Source organism: Geospiza fortis, unplaced genomic scaffold, assembly GCF_000277835.1.
Source record: "Geospiza fortis unplaced genomic scaffold, GeoFor_1.0 scaffold130, whole genome shotgun sequence".
Taxonomy (NCBI): domain Eukaryota; kingdom Metazoa; phylum Chordata; class Aves; order Passeriformes; family Thraupidae; genus Geospiza; species Geospiza fortis.
The window spans coordinates 1,909,471-1,932,065 of record NW_005054300.1 but is presented as its reverse complement, the minus strand read 5'-3'; the positions used below and the strand labels follow the sequence as shown (position 1 = coordinate 1,932,065).

General features: G+C 41.0%; 1 protein-coding gene across 1 annotated transcript in view; it reads left to right on the top strand.

The window, feature by feature from the left end:
- The window catches only part of RBM20 (RNA binding motif protein 20), a 23,276-nt gene extending 1,013 nt beyond the window's left edge, over positions 1 to 22,263 (top strand). Inside the window, exons 2-14 of the mRNA XM_014308896.2 lie at positions 3 to 94; positions 1,725 to 1,786; positions 1,944 to 2,035; positions 2,382 to 2,473; positions 6,274 to 6,417; positions 7,347 to 7,478; positions 9,263 to 9,342; positions 10,150 to 10,834; positions 12,679 to 12,777; positions 14,177 to 14,846; positions 17,183 to 17,302; positions 18,001 to 18,122; positions 21,998 to 22,263. Coding sequence (XP_014164371.1) covers positions 3 to 94; positions 1,725 to 1,786; positions 1,944 to 2,035; positions 2,382 to 2,473; positions 6,274 to 6,417; positions 7,347 to 7,478; positions 9,263 to 9,342; positions 10,150 to 10,834; positions 12,679 to 12,777; positions 14,177 to 14,846; positions 17,183 to 17,302; positions 18,001 to 18,122; positions 21,998 to 22,114 — 2,507 coding nt within the window. The 3' untranslated portion in view covers positions 22,115 to 22,263. The remainder of the gene's footprint in view (positions 1 to 2; positions 95 to 1,724; positions 1,787 to 1,943; positions 2,036 to 2,381; positions 2,474 to 6,273; positions 6,418 to 7,346; positions 7,479 to 9,262; positions 9,343 to 10,149; positions 10,835 to 12,678; positions 12,778 to 14,176; positions 14,847 to 17,182; positions 17,303 to 18,000; positions 18,123 to 21,997) is intronic.
- The last annotated feature ends 332 nt before the right edge of the window (positions 22,264 to 22,595 follow it).

Genomic DNA, 22,595 nt, shown 5'->3' with positions numbered 1-22,595 from the left:
GCCGCCACACCAGCTTGGCGACCTCCGCGGCGTGGCCCCTCTCCACTTCCCCCACATCTGCGCCCTGTGTGACAAGAAGATCTTCGATCTGAAGGTGAGTGGTTTGAGAGCGTCCCTGGGCACGGGTCAGACCCTTGGACAGGCTGTCAGGTGACTGATCTGACCACCAGCTCCTGCCACCCCTCACTGCCAGTGTCCATCACCACAGAGGTGCCCTGAGAGACGCAGAAACAAAAGGCCTTAGTTTTGCTGAGGGCATGGTACATCTGTTTCATGGCAGTTACTGGGGCTTCGAGATCCGGTTTTGTTCCACATGCTGCATTGAAAGACGGTGAGATTGCAGCACTGATGTGAGAAATGTGAGGTCTGAGCCGAGGTCCTTGCTCACCTCACGGCCCGAGCGAGGCGGGGAGGAGCTTGAAGCTGATCCCCCGATACTCAAGCCAGTGTTGCAACCCCACGTCTGTAGTTTCATCTGCTTCCCTTTTTCTGATCCCAAAGGCTCCCCCCCAACACAGCCTCATGGAAGCAGCTTGCTTAAACAAACCAGCACGATTTTGGATAAACTTATTTTAACTATTCCTCTGTAGGAAATTTTTCTTCCTTGTGTCTCACAAGAAAATTTAGGTCTCAAGGTCCCCAGGGACTTTGACCTGAAAGCAAGAAGCTGCTCAGCACATGTGGTACAGATTGTGCTCTCTCTCACTTTTCTGTTCATATTGCTGAGGGAGCTCCAAATTCAACCTCACCCTCAAGAAACAGCTTCCCAATTTCCCAGGCAGTGTGTTGTAGGTCATGTTATTTAGGTCAGGTCTGGAGAAGGCCACTTTAGTGGCCCTCTGAGCCCCACAGCCATCCATGGTTGTTCTGGCCTCCTGGTGAGCCCTGCTCAACAAGTCCTTATGACCTTTTCTGTCACATCACAGGACCAGCACCTAACCACAAAGGCATGTGTTTTCATGCTGATGGTGGCCTGACAATAAAATTATAACAGCATGTATGTAAGAAAGAAAATGACCAGCAGATTAAATAGTACCTGATCCCTACACACCCTGAGGATTTGGGATATTTGAATATATTTGCTTTCATGTTTACCTTTTCCTCTTTTAGCAACTGCTTGCAAAAGGTTTTGCTTTGGTTACTGCAGCTTGTGGGGCTGGGCTGAAGCAGACCCTGTCTAGGGCATGCTGGCCATTTCTTTTTTTCATTAAACACTTAAAAAGTGCAGGAGGAATGCCATTGCAGTGAGTTTCAGGAGATCTGTTAGTTGGTGTTTAATGCCCTGCCTCAATTGAATCATAGAAATGTAAATAGCTAAGTGTACTTTGACAAATGTTGCTGATCTAGTGAAATAACAAGCACTGTCCCGGCTGCCTTGAATACTGAACACCTTCTTTATGGACATTGCAGGAATTGAAGGTGCTTAGCACTTTGCAGGATGAGGTCTTCAGCAAGAGTGAAATAACTTCATTACTAGAAATATACTGAATTTAATATCTAATACAGAGAAGGTTTCCTTTTGTAAAATAATGGATAATTTAACATTCAAATATTGAATCAGTAAATGCATTTGTTGAAGGTATGCTTGGCTCTGACATCACATGGTTTGATCTTCAGCATCTCAGTATTGTTTTTAGAATAAGGTAAACTGAATGGAAGAATAATCTTTTGTAAATTTGTCTCAGGATTTTTCCTGTGTTCATCGTCTCTTTGTTTCAACATAGGACTGGGATCAGCACATTAAGGGAAGTCTTCACATTCAAAAATGTATGGCTTTTTCAGATAAGTAAGTATTATTTTAAAGTGAATTCTTCAAACTGAATTGCTAACAGAGTATCCCTTACTTGAGTGGTTTTCCACTGGGAATTTACGGCCTAACAATGAAGCTTTAAAATTTTTGGTATATCATGCATGTCCCTAAAGTTATTTTCGTTCTTTTCCAGCACTGGTATCCGGTGTATGTTAAGCTCAGCCGATGGAACATTGCATTTATCGCCAAATAATGCAGCAGTTTTCAATCCATCTAGTATCGAAGGTGAATGATTGTATGTGCAGTAGTTAAAAACACTTTTTTTAATTGAAAGGGAAATGAGTCTCTCAGGAAAATTGTGTTTTTAAAAAGAAATGTGATAAAAGTTTCAAAGGAAAAATTTTGAGAAATTGTGCACAAAAAAATGAAAGCCAATACTGTGCCCTTTGAAATATGAATTTATTTTTCTTCCAAACCATAACTTGTTTTTATACTACAACAAAACAGTGTATAATTTGGAATAGAGACTATGAAATTATTTACTATGTAAATGGGGCATTGTTTACTGAGCACATTAATGCAATTAATATGAGCCAAGATTTTAATGAAATGTGTGTAATCCATTATTTAGATTATCCACCAAATGTTGGAGCATCTTTTATCACTACACCAGCAAGATCCTTTGGCCAGCCAGGTCCTACATTTTCTTCTCCTCCATCAGGGGTAAGAATGAGTACCTAAGCAAATTGATGTCTGTGTTTCTTGTAGAAGATTCTTGTAGAAGCCACTTCTGCTTACTGGAATTAAAACCCTGAAGGCTTTCTTTTAGGCAGTAGTCTGAATATTCACTCTGTTATTTCAACTTCCCTGCAGTTCTTTTATGCTTTTGATTTTGACTGAATATGAACTTGGTTGTAGTTTTTGTTTTGCTTTGTTTTTTTCCAGTGCTAACGGTTGTTTGCTTGTCAGAGTTATTTGGGGAGGTGGGTAAATAGGTTTGTGTGTGTTTTCCATTGACTTTTTCCCCCATTGTCTGAGTCTATTTGACCCAGGAAGGTCAGCTTCAGCTTGGAATGAAGATTTGGATTAATTTTGAGTTACCTTCAATATTGAGCCCTTCTGTCTCTCAGGTTATTTGTAGCAATTGCTCTCTGCCTCTCTCACACTGAGGTCTTTCTCCCAGCTAGCAACAGTGGCAAAGACAGTGGCTGCAGCTTCCTTGTTATTCTCCTGGAGGTCCCAGATCAATTCCTTATAACAGATTAGCTTTTCCTTAGTTTATTTTAGTGTAGTATTTATATCCTCTGCTGTCACTGGTAGCCTTTCAGCAAGTTTATTTTGATGTGGAGCCTTCCATGGTTTAGGTTTATTAGTCCCTGCCCTGCATTCAACACAGGTACCCAGTTTTATATTGCTCTAATACACACTTGAATTCCTAGCTCTATAGTCAAAAAATGCCAGAAAAAAGAACCAACGTTAAAAGGAATTCTTACACTGACAAAGCAGAAACATTTTAAAAGGGAAAAAAAGGCAAATAAAAGTAAACCATACTCATAATGAAAATACAAAGTTGTTAGGGTTATGAAACTCATAAAATGAAACTCATCACATATCAGAAAGCTACAACTAGAACTGGACACACCAAAGACTTATGTTAGGGCGTTCATGGAATAGCAGCAGTAATCCAGGGGTTCAACTTTTCACCTTGTTAACTTTTATGTATATATCTCTCCTGATGTGGTCTCAGACCCTCTGAAAAGCCAGGCTGAGTTGTGTCCCTGTGGCACTCCAGTTCACATCAGGCACTGCTTGCAGAAAGTTCACCCAGATTTCCTTAATCCAGCCAATTTTCTACAGTGCAGTTTTACTGTGCAAGAGGTTATTTGAAGGGGTTTCAGCTTCTGCCTGTCACAGGCACTGTGAGTGCAGGCCAGCAAAGAGCAGAGCTGCTCATGACAGCTGCCTCCAAGGTCAGAGGTGGACTAGTAGTGGGTGCAGAGGAATGTTCCTTTTCATCATGTCTGTCAACTTCGCAACAAATGAAATCACTGCTAATACCAGTGTCATTTCTCTTTAGAATCTGTCACTATTTATCATTTAAGCTGCCTGAAGAAGTCCTCTTCTGAATGACCTGCAGTATTTTGAGACATAAAAGAAACAATAACTTTGATTTTCCTGGATGCTGTAAATCCCTTTTTTCTTCAGAAGCCTATTGGATGAACAGGGAGCTATATTAGAGGTGTTAAGACTCAGTTTGCCAGCTGTCATTCACTCTGCAACCCAGGTGGCTTATAATTTATTACACCTTTGCACGGTAGTATTCACTTTCAGCTAAGCTGCTGCCATTTAACTGAGCAGTAGGAGATTACACTTGACCCTGCATGTAATCATAAACAAAGTGTTCAGATTTCTGGAAGAGCTTGCTCTGTGCTGTCCATCTGCAAATAACTCTATCCCTCTGTAAAAGGCAAGTGCTACCAGTCTTCACTTGGGCGTGGTGAGCCATTAGCACTGGAGGGATGAGATTGGCAGTTTCTTACTATCTTTAGGAAAAATTTCATGTGAAGTTCAAGAAAGGGATAAAGAATTTGAAAAGCAAGGAGCAACAACAACAAATGTAAGAAAACAGCTGTAATAAAAAATCACCAAATTGGATGGGTGAAACAATATTGTAAATAGTATGAGGTGCATTTTGCTGTTTTAGACTTGTTTGTTTTTTTTTTAATAGCCATGCAGCTGCATTGGTAACCCCTGGCAGACGTTGATTCCCAAGAAAGTTAACTTTGAGTCTTACTGAAAATTACATGCAACACCTGGCATGCAACAGCTCCTCTAACTTCCTGATTGTAGATATGGAAGGTGTATATTCCTTTTCTGGTCATGATTTACAGCTCTGTTTAATGAGTGGATCCAGTTTAACTACAATCAGCTGACAAGATTATTGCTTGGTGCAGCGTGTTGGCTTCTGGCACGAGTATGTGACCACTTCTTAATCAAGAGCTACAGCAGGTTTATGGCATAGCATTTTCATTTAAGCCATTGCCAATTGTGGGGAAGTGGCAATGTCTTACAGTTGTTTGATTTAATGTACTGAGGGCTGTGTGTGGGAACATGGGCTCTGGAGCCAAGGCTCTGAAGAGCTGAGCCTTTTTAGTCCAATAACAGATCTAACAAAACAAACAAAAGGTTTTGGTGACCTGGAGTGTTCTTACTCTGGGACTGCATTTGATGTTTCCTTTACCTCTAGCTGTAGTAGTGTTCTTCTGCTCTGTGCTACATGCTGCCTTGCCAGATGTGTGCAGACATCACTACCTTTTCTGTTCAACTGGAGTTGAATTGCTTCATCTTTTTTTCAGGATCTGGTCTTTGTTATTTTTCTGCCAGAATAAAAACCTAACTTCTGGACTTTTGCACTTCTCTTTGACTTACCTTATGCACCTGAGTGGGCTCTGTGAGATGCAAGCTCAGTAGCAGATCACTGTGCAATGCAGGATTCTAATGCAGCAAAAATACACAAATGCTTAAGTGGTGAAGTCTGAGGGGAAGGCAACAGGATGGAGGTGTAAATAAGATAACATTAGCTCTGTAACTTGTGAACTTGCTGACAAGCCAAACATTTGTGATGGCTCTGGTGAACTTGATCCCACAAGATTACATGATTTGCATCTTCCCTTGAATGGTGCAATTTTAACTGAAGGTAGAGTTACTTCTTCAGTAAAATCCTAATCGAGAGGTCATAAACATGGAGGTAGTCTGGAAAGATTTTATCCTGTGTGAGTGACATTTTGCTTGTCATTAGCTATGGTAAATTAGCATTCTCTCTGGCTGTACCCTGATGCCTTTTGCACAGGGAGTGTAGAGCCTGCTTCCCATGCCAGGAAGATGGGCAGCTCTTTCGGAACTGCCCCAGCACTCCAAAATAGACTTCCACCCTTGGGAAGTGATCACCACTCTAGTTCTCTATGCCTGTGCCAGCCAGTTTGGGAGCTCTGCCTCTCTGCATGTCCACTGCTCACTGTGCCCCCCAGGGGGAAGTCCTTCTTCCTGTGTGTTGTTTTAGTGAGAGGGAAAAGTAGCAGGTTTTCTAACCCCAGGTACAGCTGTGTGTCCTCTCACAAGTCAAGTGGGATCACTTTTATCCTGGCCCAGTGTGTTCCATGAAGAACGATTTAAGTTTAGTCCCTGCTATCCTGAACACCCATGTAGTGATTTCCAATATCCATAAATTCAGCAAGGACTGCAGTGAGTAGTTAGGTTTTTCAGGAGTATTGTTGATCCTGTTTGAAGGAGGCATCTGCCTTCTAGAAATCCTCTCTGGACTTTGCAAAGTCCAGGGATGGAGACTCCATTGCACTGCAGCTAAACATTTCTATTTCCATTTGTACTTCTAAACCAGGATTGTAAAATGCAAGTTTTAAAGAATATTTTTTCTTAATAGCAGGTGAGCAGAGCATTTAATTTTTTGCAGAAATGTAAGATGTTATCTAGTGGAGGAATATCTAACATAAAAACATTTCCCCCAGTTTCCCCAGAGGAAATCTACCTTGGGTCGAGTTGTTCACATTTGCAACCTCCCTGAGGGAAGCTGCACAGAGAATGATGTCATTAACCTGGGCCTCCCGTTTGGAAAGGTCACCAACTACATCCTCATGAAATCTACTAATCAGGTACTGCACATTTGGGGTTGCCAGTGTTGACATCTGATGGCATAAAGACATAAAGATATGAAGACATAAATATGAAGACAGAGTCTTTGGGGAGGAAACCTCTTATTTAGTAATAGAAACTTAAATACATGAAGTCTGCTCTCAAAGTGAAAAAAAAATTGGTGGTCACTGAATTAGATGAGGATGTAAACATGACCACATCTAAACAAGCTCTTGTTTAAAAATCTTGGCAATCTCAATGAAAAAGTGTTGTGAAACTGTACTTCGACTAATTTTTTTAAAAAGTGAATTACTTCCTGCCTTCTCTCAGCCATTTGTCAGGGTTGCTTCAGACTTCTCTTGTTCTTTATAGTAGCTTAAGTATACTCTAAGTATCTTAAGTGTACCAGTGGTGTAAGCTGGTAGGAATAGAATATCTTCTCTCACATTACTGCAGCAGACAAAATGGGTGGATGTAGAATCCATGCTGGTGGAAAATGTTTGAGATTGTAATGTGTAAAAATCACAGAATCATAGAATGGTTTGGGTTGGAGGGGACCTTAAAGACCATCTAGTTCTAACCCCCTGCCATGGGCAGGGACGCTTTCACTAGAACAGGTTGCTCAGAGCCCCATCCAGCCTGGCCTTGAACACTGCCAGTCAAGGAAGATTAGATACCAGTCATTTCATTTTTAACTGAACCATCTTCTAAGGTGACATATTGGCTTTCATAGCTGGTTTGAAACCATTATTTGCAGTTAAAGAAAAAAGGAGAAATGGACTGAGTATTATCATTTCAGCTTCAGGCCTAGAAAGCTACTCAATTTTGTACTATCAAGACATTTTGCATAAGAAGCACCCAGAGAAAATTTATTATGCTGCCTTTTCTCTCTTTTACTTTGTATTCTTAATTATGTAATAGATTGTAAAGTTCTCTCCATTTGTGCTAGGCCTTTCTGGAAATGGCTTACAGTGAAGCAGCCCAAGCCATGGTACAGTACTACAAGGAAAAGCCTGCTATGATAAATGATGACAAGTTACTTATTAGGATGTCTAAAAGATACAAGGAATTACAGCTGAAGGTAAGATGGTCATTCTTGATCAAATTATATGAGTTTCCATGGCACATCTGGAGAATACATTTTAAAAGATTCTTGCTGATTACTGATTTCTAATTAATGCTTCAATATGATGGGAAAAGAAATAAAGATAAATTAAGCAGTGCATATTATTGATCTTTTACACTTGCTCTTATTCTAAATTGTAACTCTTGGAAGAGACCCCATTTTCTATGATCCTTTCATACCATTATTTCAAAAATCCCTTCTGAACTTCTTTGTGAGCAGCCTCCTTGGTCTAACAAAGATCCAAACCACAGCCATGTGTAAGATACAACATGTCAGCAAAAATAAGATGATTCTATCCTTTTAGTCAGTCATTAAGCCCAGAACAATACTTTTTTCACTGCTTCCATGCCTGAGCCATAGCAGTCTTGACACCAAGCAGTGGTAACAGGACTAAACAGAATACTGATTTCTTTTTATTTCTTGTAAATGACCTAAGTTATAAAGCAAGAGGGTTTTTTTTCTTTTAACATAGAGTCAAACCAGAGCAATATTACTTAGACATTCTGTAGAGTGTGTGACACTTCTCTTCTGGACACTTGAGTGATGTCCAGAGATCACTGCTCTTGTGAAAGTATTTATAGAGGCTTATATACTGCCATGTAACGCTAAGAGAGTAATTTTATTTCATGGTGACTTGGACCAGAACTGGCAATGCAGCGCTTAAGAGCTCCATATTGTATTACCCAACACAGCACAAAGTTATTTTGTAGAACAGCTCTGTAGTGTTCCAATTTAATGTTAAGAGTCCTTTATGAGCCTTGGAGAAAAAAAAAAAGGAACTTGGATAGTTTGGCTTGACCTTTGGAAAAGCCTCTTTCTCTCCTGTATGTCTATACTAGCTTAAGGAGACTTAAAATGAGTTGCCAAAAGTTCATAAATCAGGGCAGACTTTCCTAATGTGGCACAGGGAGGGGTTCAGATATTTGGTGGTGGAGATTGACAGAGAGGCAGGAGTTACCCAGGAGAATGTGATAGTTTGCCTAGATTCCAGGAAGATTTTTCTGCTTTTCCAATGACAGTTTTTCAGGTCATGGAATCATTTTGCTTTGCAAAAGAAAGAAAACAAATAAAAATACCAGGAAGGAAATATGCATGAGCTAGCATATACTGCTACAAACTGCTGAGTTCCTGCACGATTATGTTGCTCATCTGTGTGTGCTCCAAGTGTTTGAGGAATTGCGAGCACTCCAGCCTGTGTAGGGCATCCTACCTAGTCGTAATCAACACCCCAGGATACATGTTGCACTTAGCTTGTCTGAAGCTCTCCTTGTCTAAACATAGCCCTTTGGAGCTATAATCCAGAATGAATAACTCTGAGATCAAGAGAAGGCAGTTCATACCTAGAGGATCAGAGATAGGCTGCTATACATATTTGATTCTGTATCAGAAAAATTGTCAGGTTTGTTTCCTCTTACATCCAGTTCCTACAAAATGCTCTGTAGTGATTGTGTAACAAGGTTTGAAAACAAGCTAGTTTTCTAAGCCTGTTAGAGCAGCCAAATATGAGGAGAGACTGCTACAACGTAATGGAGCAAATTTTCCGTTTGTATCGTTTTACTGCTTTGATCGTGCTGTTGAGAAGGCAACTGCAAAAGAGAGTGTAACCACAACACTGAAACTAAGTATTTCTAGTTCTAAAATAATTGACTGAAGCATGGATACTGTTTTTGAAAGACAAATCACCTGTATCAGCTTGGAGAGTAGAGCAGCATGCTAAACAATGTCTTTGTTTTTATTAGAAACCAGGTAAGAATGTGGCTGCTATAATCCAGGACATCCACTCACAGAGGGAGAGGGACCTGCTGCGTGAAGTGGACAGGTAAAGTTTCTCCAAAGTTTGGAATTGGAAGTCTGTAAATCTACAGGTAGAAGGCGCATTATCTCTATGCATCCTTCCTGTATTTAATTTGCTTTCCTAATTGGGATTTCACTTATAAAATAGTGTATATTTTTATGTAGTACAATAGTTGGTACAGGGCCTGTATAATGAGATCAAATTGAAACTGTGCATGTTATGAAAATAATTCTTTCTTACTGATTATGTCTCAGAAAGTATGTCTGGCATGTGAAGAGCATAAAAATGAAACTTTTCCACTCTCCTCCCTGTTGAGTGAAAAGCATAAAGGCTGGTGTTGCTTTGAGACCAAGTGGGAAGGAGGCAGTTCAGATTAAAATGTATTTGGGTACATTTCTGATCTCTCTGACTTCTGGAACTTTCAGCAAAATGGGAGAGGAATCACAGTCCTAAAACATCTCTTTTAAACAGGTGGCCTTTGTCACTTTTGTGTCAGAGATGCCCTAGCTGAGTGAGTATTATGGGTATACACATTAGGGTCATTGTAAAGGTATTAACATATTATAAGCTTTTAATGCTAAACCCTTATGAGATGCTTTTAAGAATGAATGAATATATTCTTGACAGTTCTGTGGGGATTTAGTTAAGCTCTGTGGCTATGACACTGCCTTTTCTCCTGTTCGCTGTTTGCAGCTGTGCAGTGCATGTCTGTGAAAGGCCTGGGGTCTCAGGTTCGCAGTCCCCAGGGCAGTCCCCATGAGCTTCCAGTGTACAAGAATTGGTAGACAGCAGTGGGTCAGCCAGTTACAGTAGCTGCCTTTTCCCCTGCAGCAGGTACGGCACCGAGAGGCCCCGCTCCCGCAGCCCCATAAGCCGCTCGCTGTCACCCCGGTCCCACACGCCCAGCTTCACTTCCTGCAGTTCACCACACAGCCCGCTGGGGACCAGCAGGACCGACTGGGGAAATGGGAGAGACGCATGGGATCAGTCCCCCTATTCTCGACGGGAAGAGGAAAGAGATAGCAGAGAATGGCGAGAGAATGGGGATGAGAAGAGGGACAGGACTGACACGTGGGTACACGAGAGGAAACATTATTCCCGACAACTGGACAAGTTTGATTTGGATGAACGACTTGAAGGAGGCAGAGGGCATCGAGAAAAATATTTAAAGACTGGTTCCCCTGGGTCCCTTCACCCTTTGTCTGGCTACAAGAACAGGGAAGATGACTATTACCGAAAATCCTCTAAGTCAAAATCTGACAAGTTTCAGAGGCAGCTGCAGGATTTACCTGGGAGATCTAAGAGGAAGGAAGAGGCAAAGTTAAGGGAACGCAGGCATTCTTACAGCGAGGACACTGCCAGGGAGGAGGCAGCTGAACAGAAGCACGGCAAAGCATCTGAGGGCTCCAGGCAAAAACAAAGTGATAAGAATAAGGTGAAGAAAGCTGAAAAAGACCAAGAAGATGCTACTGCAGAAGGCAGTGATGTAAAGGAAACCAAACCACCTGAGAACGAGGTAAATAGAGATCTAGAAGTATATGTGAGAAGACGTGTAAGTGGTGAAGTAATACATTTTCTGAAATATCTTAGAGAATTTGTTGTGGGTGTAATGCCAGCAATATGAAATGTTTTTCCATTATAAAATTAGGGAATGTAGTCATAGAAGAAGTCTTGGGAGGCCATTTTGTCCGTGTTTTTGCCCAGACCATGCAGATCCTTTACACTCTTGTGGTATTGGGTATATGGACATTATCATTTTGTGTCTAGCATAGAACTTTTGGGTAACAAATGAGGGGATGGGGCAGACAGCTGAAAATGAAACCAAGTGACAGTCTGCTATTTGCATGCAGGTTGTGTGTGAAGAGGCAATTGTCCTCTTCCTAACTCTGTGCAGAATGCCCCATAGCTGCTCTTTCTGCATCCATCACCTGCTTCTGCTGCCAGCAAGGAGGATTGAGTTATCTGGAAATTAAGTGATACTTTACAGAGGTGCACAGTATTTATACAGGGAAGTGGTTGCTATACTATTAAAATGGGGAATGAACTTTTAATGAGAAACATTTCTTTCTGGATAACTCAACAGAGCAATTAATCATGTGTGCCTACCCTCAACTGTGGCTGGCAGGGATAATTCACACCACTCCCTTCAATGTTCTGGCAGAAATCTCTTCCCATGACAGAAACCACTGAATCAGCTCACCTATAAAATTGTGCAATCTCTGGAGAAATACTTCCAGTGGCAAAGTGGCGATGTTTGTGTGTTTGATTCTCCACTGGGAAGAAGTAGGAGGGGGAGCACATCCAGATACCTCATTTGCTCAGTCTCAGTACAGCCAATACTCACATCCCCACCCCTTGGGGATCTGATTACTGACTCTTGGCCACCTTGCCACCCCTGGAGTCCCCCAGGGATAGCTGCTGCCATCCACCCCCAGGTCTGTTGGCGCAGGAGGCTGCAAAGGTGCTTGGCTGACCAGGGCTCCATCTCTTGCTTGTGCCTTTGTGCTGCCGGGGCCATTGTCAGTTGTTTCCAGTTGACCTTCTTCTCCTGTGGGGCTAAGTTGGTGGAATTTCCTAGATTGGTAACTCACTAGTCTGTAACCAGCAGCAGCACTGCCCCATGCCATAGATAAGCTTGTTTGTACCACCTTTTATCATCTTTCTCCTTTGGCTGGTATTTTACTGTGATGTGTGGTTCCTTGGGAGGAGACGTCAGAGAGAAATGTCAGACAGCATCCTAAATCACACTCCTCTGCATGTTTTCCAAGTTGTTTTACAGTGACTTTGCTAAAGACATACCTCTCTGGGGACTATTGCTAGTAATTTATTTTAAAAGGAAAAAATAGTTTTGTATGTCTTGGACTCACTTTTGCTTTGTCCCTCTTTTACTAAATACGAGGTAGTACTGTGGTTTTGTTCTTCCCAAGTATGAACTGTACAACCAATTCCATTTGCAACTGATCCTGTGTCAATAAACAAAACAGTCGAGGTCTTCTGCAGAGTTTAACACTGCTGCTCTCCTTACCACATCTGAGCCAACATAACAAATGTGGGTAGAGAACAGAAGAGTGGAGGCTGGAAATTTTAATGAATTGACATTATCCCCCACCTGTCTTTCAGCCAATTCTGTGATATAAATTACACCTCTAATTTCGTTTAAAATTCTTTTTCTTAATTCTTATTTGTACAGCTCTGCTAACGGAATTTATTGTTGGGTCTTTTCCCACAGCCTAGTTGACTTGCATAAACTTTAGAAATAAAGAATGTGACCTTGTGAGTGACTTTGCTTCTCTAAACTCAGAATAGAAACATACTAGAGCACCACTGTGTGTTGTATACGTGTGTATGTATTTATTTTAGCTTGAAAAAGAGGAGCAAGTTCCAGTGAAGAGCTCACCTTCAGATAATAAGCAAGGAAAAGAATCTGGAGAGATTCTGGAAAACACAAGGAAAGAGAAGGTTGGTGACACATTGTTGGTGTAGCTTCTTTGAGAAAATGATTGAAACCTCAGGTTTGGTAGAATGTTCTCCCAAATGAAATATTAACCCCTCATGAAAAACCACATAAAGGGCTTGGAGAAGGAGGTTGTCTAAATTAGCTTGTCTTATCTTGACCTCTGCTTTAAGGGACAGCTTTTCCTGAAGTCTCCAGAACTCTTTTTTTAGTTACTCTTTGCTCATGTACATTGCTTCACATACATAGCGCTTGGCAGTGGCAGCTGTGAGGAATGTATGCTCAAGTGAACTGGGTAACTTTGCAAACCATGCCCAAAAATAGGAGATGTGGTCAGTTAGTGGGGAAAGAGGGGAGGCTATGATGAATACTTTTTAGAACATTGGCCTTATGAACTATAGATAGCAGTCTTCTTATTGTTTCTGGTTTTAATTAAATAATGCCTTTACAGCACCCCTACTGCTGCGTTGCAGTTGGGGACAGCAATGTCCCTGGAATTCCTCCAGCTTCATTTCTGTAGGGTCATGAGTTGATGGTCAAATATGGAAGATATTGATATCTGTTGCTGCAGAAAACTGATCTCCTGGCAAGAGCAGTGCCAGCTCACAGAGTTTTCATGCTGTTTTAGGATTCTAGGAGGGGAAGTGTGGGAATGGCCAAACAGGAGGAGAATGCAGATTATTAATAGATTGTGTGTACACAAGGAGTCTGGGAGTTGAAATCTAAGATGCAAGTGTGTCTTAAAAGTAAGATATACCTTTTAATTCTAAGACTTCTCAAGTCCAGTATTAGTGCCTAAGTCCTGTAAGTCTGAAGCTGCATGTATGAGGTATTTCAGAATATGTGCTTTGGGGTATAACTGCTTTTTCCTAAAGTTTAGGCCAGTGGCTCCCAGCACAGTCCCTGCCAGAGGGATCTTGCTGATGGAAGGAAGTGACTTCAGAAGGAAGCCATGTTTTCTCAGTCACCATGTGAATTTAAAGGACCTGGTCCAGGAAGGAGAAAGCCACAGTGGCTCAAATGGGGTTCAATATATTTTCATTGCACTGAGAAGGAGGTAGAGGAAGGGGATCACATAGTAGCATCAATTGCATAACAAAGTGTAAAAAATTGTGCCTTGCTCTACTGCTTACAGAAAAGCAAGAAGCAGGGGACTGGAGAGACTGCAATCCCCAAGGCAGTTACAGAATCTTCACAAAGAGAAGTTTATGTGACAGTTCGAGAGATTTTCTGTCCTTGTGCATAAGATTTAAAATCACAGCACCAAGGCATATCACTCTTTGAAACTAAAACATAAGAGGGGTTAGACATGGCCATATCAAGGTTCTTCCTGGTTTCAAGGACCACTTTTTACAGTGATTATCTATAATCACCAATCTCTCAAATGTTTTACATCTGTGACAGGACCGAGACTGGGAGAGTGGAAGTGAAATAGAAGGTGAGACCTGGTATCCTGCTAACATGGAGGAATTAGTGACAGTAGATGAAGTGGGAGAAGATGATTTAATTATGGAGCCTGATATAACTGAGCTTGAAGAAATAGTCCCAGTTGATCAAAAAAATAAAGCTGCTTCAGAAATGTGTCCATGTATGTCAACCATGTTAGAACTGAAAAACGATCACAGCCACTTAACAAGAAGTGAAGACAAATTTGCCCATAAAGCTTTAGAAACAAACTTCAGAACAGCAAAGGACAGTGCAGCTTCTAGTGGCTGTCAGGAAGATGATGAGGATGATGATAATGATGATGCTGTAACTGAAGCATCAAGCCTAAATCTGGACCCTGAACAGAAGCCAGAGGAATTGAAAGAAGACCAATCTGCTAAGGAGTCTGATTGCCAGCAGAAGGAAGGAAAAATTGATAAGAGCTCTGACACTTGTTTAGAGCCTGAAGATCACCAAATACCTTCTGTTCATCTGAAAGAAGAGACTCTTCAGCTCCCTGATACATTTATAGATTATTACAAACAGATGGGATCACAAGGAGCTGTGAGCAGAGAAGTTACGGAAACGCTCATTAAAAACACTAGTGAAGAAACAAGACATGGAAGCCAAGAGTGTCCCGAGGCCAAGGGTAACTACTGCTTTTTTTCCTTTCAGCCTGCAGAGAGCCTTGCATGTTTTCTCTGAGGGTAGACTGAAATTTATTGCTAACAAGAATAAGTGTTGTTAATAGTATCAAGGCTTGTCCTTGGAGCAGCTTAGTAAAAGACCTCCAGTGCCTTTGGCCAAGCTAAATCATTAGAGCCTCTTAGATGAATAGTGTAAAGGAAATATGATAAGCAGCTTGCAAGCTTTCTGAAAGGCATAAGCTGCTATAATTGTCATGTCAAGGTTCACATGAGTTTAGCTGAAGTCTTGCAGTGCCTTGCTAAATTTATTTTGAATTGTCAATGAAATGAGTGACAGTCTCTGAAGGTCAACAGAAAAGTATCTGTAATGTCTGGCTGGCTCCTGGACAAGGTGGGTATTCTTACACACTGTACTGAAGCATTATTAATATGGATATCATGCATAGATTGTTACTTCTCAGTCCCTGTTCATGCAAATATATGCCTTTTGCCAGGACTTGCCTTATCGTGTCCTGTTCTACTGCATGCTGCCTTTAATATAACTGATAGGATGTGCTGTGAGATAATGTCAATAAATGTAATCATAGCTACCTATATATATTTTAGTTGTCAGGAAAAAAGGGATCTTGAGGTCTGAAAGTCAGTGCAATTCCTTATCATGATACTTGAGCAAATGGCTGTGCATAGTGAGATGAAGTGAAAAACTGCATTGAGTATGTTGGTCAGAAATGCTCTTTTTTAATTGCTGCCAGAGCCCATGTGATGGACAGGGGCTTTTGAAAAGAAGCTGATGGAAGATTTTTTGAGAGTGCAATGCTGGAAACATTTCATGCAAACATCTGATTTTGAGCTAACTTCTTCCTCCAGGACAGACTTGAAACTCATTGGGTTTTAATACTTGCCTGATTGGCCTGAAGACACCTTGCCAGACTTTGCATGTTTGGAGATAATATTGCCATGGGACTGGGCAGGGAAAAGTTGGCTCTCCTGGGCTCCCTGGGCAGCCAGCTGATGAAAGAGTTGCGTGTCTCAAGAGCATATTTACTAGTGTTTCCAGCATCTCAGCTTCCAGCTTGTCAGCAGGGAGCCTGGAAGCTCCAGGGCCTCTCATGCTTCCCAGGTTTCAGACATGGACTCGTTATCTGGGATCTGCTGTCCAAGGCTCTAGGCCCTCTACAAATGCAGCTGCCAGCTCAGAAGCACAGAAGTCAACTGAAGTGGGACTTTAGTTGCTGCAAAGGCCCTGAGTGTCTAAGCTTACTGGGGGCTTCCAGCTTCTCTGCTGCAGTATTGGAATCCTGGGGTAGGTTTAAAGTTAGCTTGAAAGCCAACCAGTTAGGAATTAATATTATTTTCTTTTAAATCATGCAATAGACATATTTAAAAGCAAAGAAAAATTCATTCTCATAGCCAGAAACTGTAGATCTTTGAACTACAGACTTGAAATACAGGAAGGGTTTGGTTTGGGCAAAATATGTTTGTTTTATAAGAAAATATATCCCTTATTTAGGTGAAATTTGCAATGCAATAGAAATTTTGTCAGGGCAAGTGAGGTAGTTCTTTGATGTAAGGACTGAAAAAGAGGAATCAGACCAGTTTATCTGTATTTCTGTCACTCTGTGATAGCAAATTCCTCTTCTTTTTAAATAAAATTAATTCATATGGTAGCAATCTTGGGAAGGGACATCATCTCTTCTTTTGACTGGCTATATCTACCTCAGCAAACCAATCCAGTGTTTCCACATCTTGAATCTACTGCTGTGTCAATTAATGTCAGCCAGCAGGGACCAACCATCCCATCCCTGCTATTTAGAAACCAAAATCTTTTAGTGGCTGGGTGCCATAAAGCAGGAACTATCCCTTGGAGAGATGAGGATGGGAGAAGAGTGGCTCCAGGGAGAAGATGCCAATGATGTTGCAGGGATCCTACAAAAGGCAGCTTTGGAGAATTGTATTCATGAGGTCCTGCTGCTCCCACCATCCCAGCTGCAGCACTGATCATGCAGTAATAGATGTGGTTACAGAGCTGCAGTCAGGCCATGCTTCTGCCAGAGGTGTGTAATGTTATAGCTCTGTTTATAGACTAAAATACAAAAACCCCTCCAAACGTAGCATTAAATTAGAAATAGAAAAATGGTCTACTGGGAGAAATCAGAGTGACTGCACACCGTAGTACAGCTGCTGGAGTTGCACTAAACAGGCTTCTGATTGGAATGGGAAAGCATTTTTTTCCTGATTTTACTTCATTTATAGATCCACCCAGAAAGTGTTCCCAAGAAGCTTACAAATGTCGCTTTAATAAACTGTTTTCATTCAATACATTTATTCATTTGTTAAGCAAATTCTAGGTACTTGGAAATGAGATCTCTGGAATACCCGGAGGTAGAGTCTAAACAAAGGCCCTCTGCAGCAGGCTGGGAACAAGAGGACGTCTTCACCGAGCTCAGCATTCCCCTGGGTACGTTGGGCCGCCCACTGCAATACCCAGGGCTTGCAACAAGATGTCACTTTAAGGCTACTTGCTATATTTATTTTTCAGAACAGATGTGAGGAGAGAAGGAACAGAGTATATGACAGACGGGTAGCTGTTGAAAGAAACAGCCTTTTGATTCTAGATCATTGCTAATTCATTCCAAATGAATGGCAAAAGGCAGCTGATGAGATGAAATAAGTTCCCTTGGACTATATATGAAATACATATGAAAAATTACTTAGTAATTTAAAAGTCTTTGGCATAAAGTATAAACAGAAGTATTGGCTTTACTGTGTAAATACTGATTATGAGCAAAACACCTGGAAGAAGTACATCCTCAAAAGTAATCTGTGTAACTTGAACATGTATTTACTGCTAAAAAGTATTATTGCTTTTCTAGCCCTTGAGGTTACAGAGTGAAGTTTCCAGTCAATATTATGACAAAATAGATTTTAAAGCATGTATATCTAAGCGAGAAGAGAAAAGGTGTGTTTCAATGCACAAGATTTTAAAGTGCAGCTCAATATTGCAAAATTAGGGAAATCAGAGAAGTGAATCCAGGATTCAATCTTCCTATTCCTAATATTTAACTAAATACAATGTTTTTTCTTTGAAAACAAGTTTATTTTGGGAGGGATAGGATTTCAACTGACACTTTAATGTAATTCAGAATTTCTCAACAGGCGTGGAATTTGTGGTGCCTAGAACTGGGTTTTACTGCAAGCTCTGTGGACTCTTCTATACAAATGAAGAGACAGCAAAGACAAGTCACTGCAGGAGTACTGTTCACTACAAAAATCTCCAGGTAAAAACACACCTGCAGCTACCTAACAACAAGCTTATGGAGTGGTTTGTGTGTAAGGTAGATGATGTGATAAAAAATTAGTTTTTAGGTTGTGGACAGAATTCAGATGAAGTGAAATTCAGGTAAACAAACTTTTCAGTAGTTCCAATCATTAGCATGCTGATTTCTCACTCTCAGGTCCTTGAAATCAACTTCTGGATCATAGGTAAAATGAGGCCAGGTGACAATTTGATCTTCTCATCTACATTTGGTCCTTGTGACTAGCACAGTGCGCAACTCAGATCTTTAATTCCCTGTTTCAGAGGGTCCCAGATGTTTCTGTCACTGGGAGTGACCCCAGCAGTAGCAGTGTTCAGTACATCTTAATGTCAGGAGCATTAAACATGGCATTTGTCTGATAAGGTAGCCAGAGCCATTTCTGTGCTGGTGTGGGTTCTCAGTGTGTTTCAGCTCACAGCTCTCTGTGACACGAGGGCTCTGTCAGGCATTTGCTGTGACCCGGTGAAATCCCCTCCCTGTGTGCAGAGCAGCACTGCTGGGTTATTTCCATCGGGATATGCAGGAGCATGTCAGTGCTTGTTGCTCCATAAGGATGTAACCAAAACATGTCAGCAGTTGGTAACAGCACAGGGAGATCATGTGTGCCTGCAGTTCAATCAAAGACCTGCCTTTGTCACTTTTGAGAGGCACCATCAATAGAATCAGTCACAATAGCCTGAGCATTATCTGTCGCATGCTCAGGGCTCCTCAGAGGAGAAGGCCTTGGCTCCCACCCTTAGTCCTGCCTATGAGCAGGGTGTGTACACTACACACACACTTGTGCTGGCATTCTCATACTCTTAGCAAAATTCATGGCAGAGCAAAGCAGAGCTGTTCCTCCTTTCTCTGTTCCTTCCTTCTGCCCACAGTAACTGCAGTAACTCTGCTTCTGTTCAAGTAAACTCTCTTTCCTTAGCTGGCTAGTAGGCATTGACACTCACAGTCAAGTAATTTCTCTGGGAGAATTTTCTTCTTGGCTTTCCTGAAGTTCCATAGCTGTAATTATACAAAGGCCTCTGGCTTCCAAAGGCTTCCTACAGAGCTCTGATGCTTGCTCATAATGGACCCTCTAAGTGCAAGCTTGAAAAGCAGGTGCCAAGTTTGCATTCCTTTTTTTGCTTAATACAAAAAAACCCAGAGGGATTCACCAGAAGTGGCACCACTCAGTGCAGGCTGTGTATCCCATGCAAGTCTGTCCCTAAGAAACTCATTCTAAAGAAAGATTGCAGCTCCTGCCCCTGCCCCTGGAAACTGGTTCCATGCAAAGAAGAGGGATTTTTATTTTTTAATTTTCTAACTTATTTTGTTAAAGTCATAAGAAACAGGCCCAACTAAAACTGACTTAGTGTGAAAATAACCTCTTTTTCTCCCCATTAAGACATTTCCCATGGGTACTGTGGTAGATAGCTAACACTGACTTGAGATAAAAGAACAAAGACTATAAAAGCTGTTAAAATTAAATCTGCTAAATGCAGTAATAAAAACAGGCTGTTCTGTTGAGCCATACCTCTTATCTTGCTACATACAGGAAGTAAATGTCTCGTCCAACTTTTGCCTGCTCAAATGGAAACTTAGCAAATTTCAAATCACTGTTCTGTGTTGCTGGAACCCTTTTAGTCTCCATAATGGTCATTTATGCATTCTGCAAGGAATATGAGGCTTCTCCTATGATGATGCAAGTTAACGAGTGTATCCACCAATGTAGGAACTAGGGACTCTGTAGTGGAGCTATGGGAGTGCTGCTGCAGTGTTCCTGTTCTCCTTCCTGAATGCCAAATGCCATCATCCAGTGACAACCACAGTATCCCAAATTGTGTCACAGCGTTGACTCTTTTATAGCTGATTTGCTACTTGTTGTCTCTTGTGATCTCCTTGAGCCACATCCAAAATATATGTTCAGTGTTTGGATTTGAATGTGACACTGAACAGCTTGTTTGCCAATTTTCTTCCAAAAGCCTTGTTTAGATGATGATAGTTTTGTCTTGAAGTAAAGTAGTCAGCTTTATCTAACTGTGATGCCCCTCAAATAACATCAATCACTGATTTAAAAAATGAGCTGTTTCTTTTGTAATTTTTAATTCTCTTCATCATAATAAATTGTTTTCCCAGGTGATATTTGTATTTACAGATACACTGTAATTCCCACGTCCAAAAAAATCCATATTTTTGCCATCCCTTCCTCCACTTCCTCCAGCTACCATTCATCTTGTGAAAGCTATCTTGGCAACTCAGTGCAGTATTTCATCCTGTTTTCCACTGGCTTTATGCAGTATTTGTCAAAACTTGTATTTAAATGAAAAAAACCACACAGTTTTTACTTGACTGCCATTTTGCTATATATTAATCTGAATCTGCAAATTTCAAATCTGGTGTTTGTGGTACTCATGACAGCTGGCAACATCAGCTAAAGGTAGTGGATAAAGCTCAGTCTTATTTTGGTCGGTGTTCATGAAAAGCCCCAAAAGCTTGGGTTATCTGAGGCAGGGACAAGTGTTAGTGGTTTATTACAGTTCACGCTGTACAGAACACGTCTCCCAGCCTTTATGGTCCCTATATCTCTGTATACTACTGTAACATTTACTCTGGCTTTTTGCCACGTGGAATTTTGCACCCAGAGATCAGGACTGAGAGTTGTGCAATTTCCACAGCCCAGTCTCTCTAGTCAGAGTAATAAGGGTGCAGTCCATGGGTATGTCCATTCATTACCATTGCTGAGTAACTTTCAGATGAACCTCTTATATTCAAAACTTGTATTTATCTGAGAGAATGTGGCAATTCTAACACAGCCCTTAGGATTTTTGTAGCCATTTCTCATTTAATCTCTTCCCCATGGATGCCAAAGAGTAAACTGTACTCTGGGGAAATCCTGCAAGTAGAGAAAATTTTGCAGTGATGTGAAAGGATCTTTTCAAAATAAATCAGAATGAGTAAATAGCTAGAAAAGGAGTTTTATGATCCTAATAATGTGTAGATCAGTTATTCTTGAGTATGATGAAGGTGATGTGTGTAAATCATTAAGAAGAATACCTCTACATTATTATGTTGGAATTTCCCAGGTGTCTCTGCACTAGCTGCTGCTGAAAAAGCTTCTTTCCATCCATTTCTATGTCTGTTGACCTTGAATAAATAGTTTGAGCACTATTTTGAGACCCATACCCATTCATCATCCATTTTGTGTGCAGCTCTGCCAACTAAGAGCACTGCTAAAAGGTTGAAAGCCTCACTGGCCATGTCTGTTCTTTTAAATCTCAGTTAGTACCCAAAGCAGTGAAAGGCTTTATCTTAGAGAAACACAATAAAGGTAAATACTCTAGCCAAATTGCTAAATTGTGTTGATTATTACTGAGTGTGATTATTCCCTTAAAACAAAATGTTCTCGTTCAAAAGTTGTATCTCTGAGCTGGACATGCTGAAAGTATAATATATAAACTTTAAATCAAGACTGAAATCACATTTATGTTCTGACACACCAGTACTTTCCTGGCAGAATTCAGTTGACTCAGTGGAGTTAGTTCCTGCCCTGTAGCACAGGGGAGTAGAGAAGAGGTGAGGTCTGGTCACAGACTGATGGGGAGTGGAGTCCTCCTGGTTCTGTCATCAGTTCCCCCCATGGCACACAGTAAAGCTCTGAACTTCTGAGGCTCTGCATGTATTCAGCTAGTTTACCTGACACTGCCATATCTTCTAGCTTGAGTTTTCACCAAAATGGGGCTTCTGTGTGCTTTCTTTCCTTTTGAGATATTGGAAGAGTTAGAGCTCTGAAGAGGCATAAAGAATTCTGTGTTGAATATTTTCAGTTTTGGTAACAATGCTTTGGGTTTTTTATGTGATTGCAGAAGTATCTATCCCAGCTTGCAGAAGAGAGCCTGAAAATGAAGGAAGAAGGCAGTCCTCTGTCTCAGGACGACACTGGCATCGTTCCTCACTTTGCAAAGAAAAAAACCATGAACTGAAAGAGCTGTAATGAGTGAATGCTGATTTTTTTTTAATTTCTATGATATAACTGTCAATTTGCACTGTACAGAGGAGGGGAAATAAAGAGCATGTTCCATGCATCTATGCCCAGAGTGCCATTAAAAACCAAAATGCCTGAAACTGTTTCCCACGGTGAAGCAATGCTGGCATATCTGTTAGAAGTGGAGCAATTCTTTCTCACACTCTGCGTGCTGGGAGTGGTTTCCTAGATTAAATCAGAATTCTCAGGGATTCTTAAAGTTTTAGTTCTGATGTAACATGTCAAGTCAGGTGGAGTACTTAAAAGCACTCAGCATCCTCCAGTGGACGCTGGAAGGAAAGGAGATGTGACTATTTATAGGCTTTAATGTTGCTTAAAATATCTTCAGCCATTTGCCCCAGTGAGAAGTAGGATTTGCATAGGATAAAAAGATAGATATAAAGCCATTTTGCTAAAACTAGTGAGTAGATGGCATAATG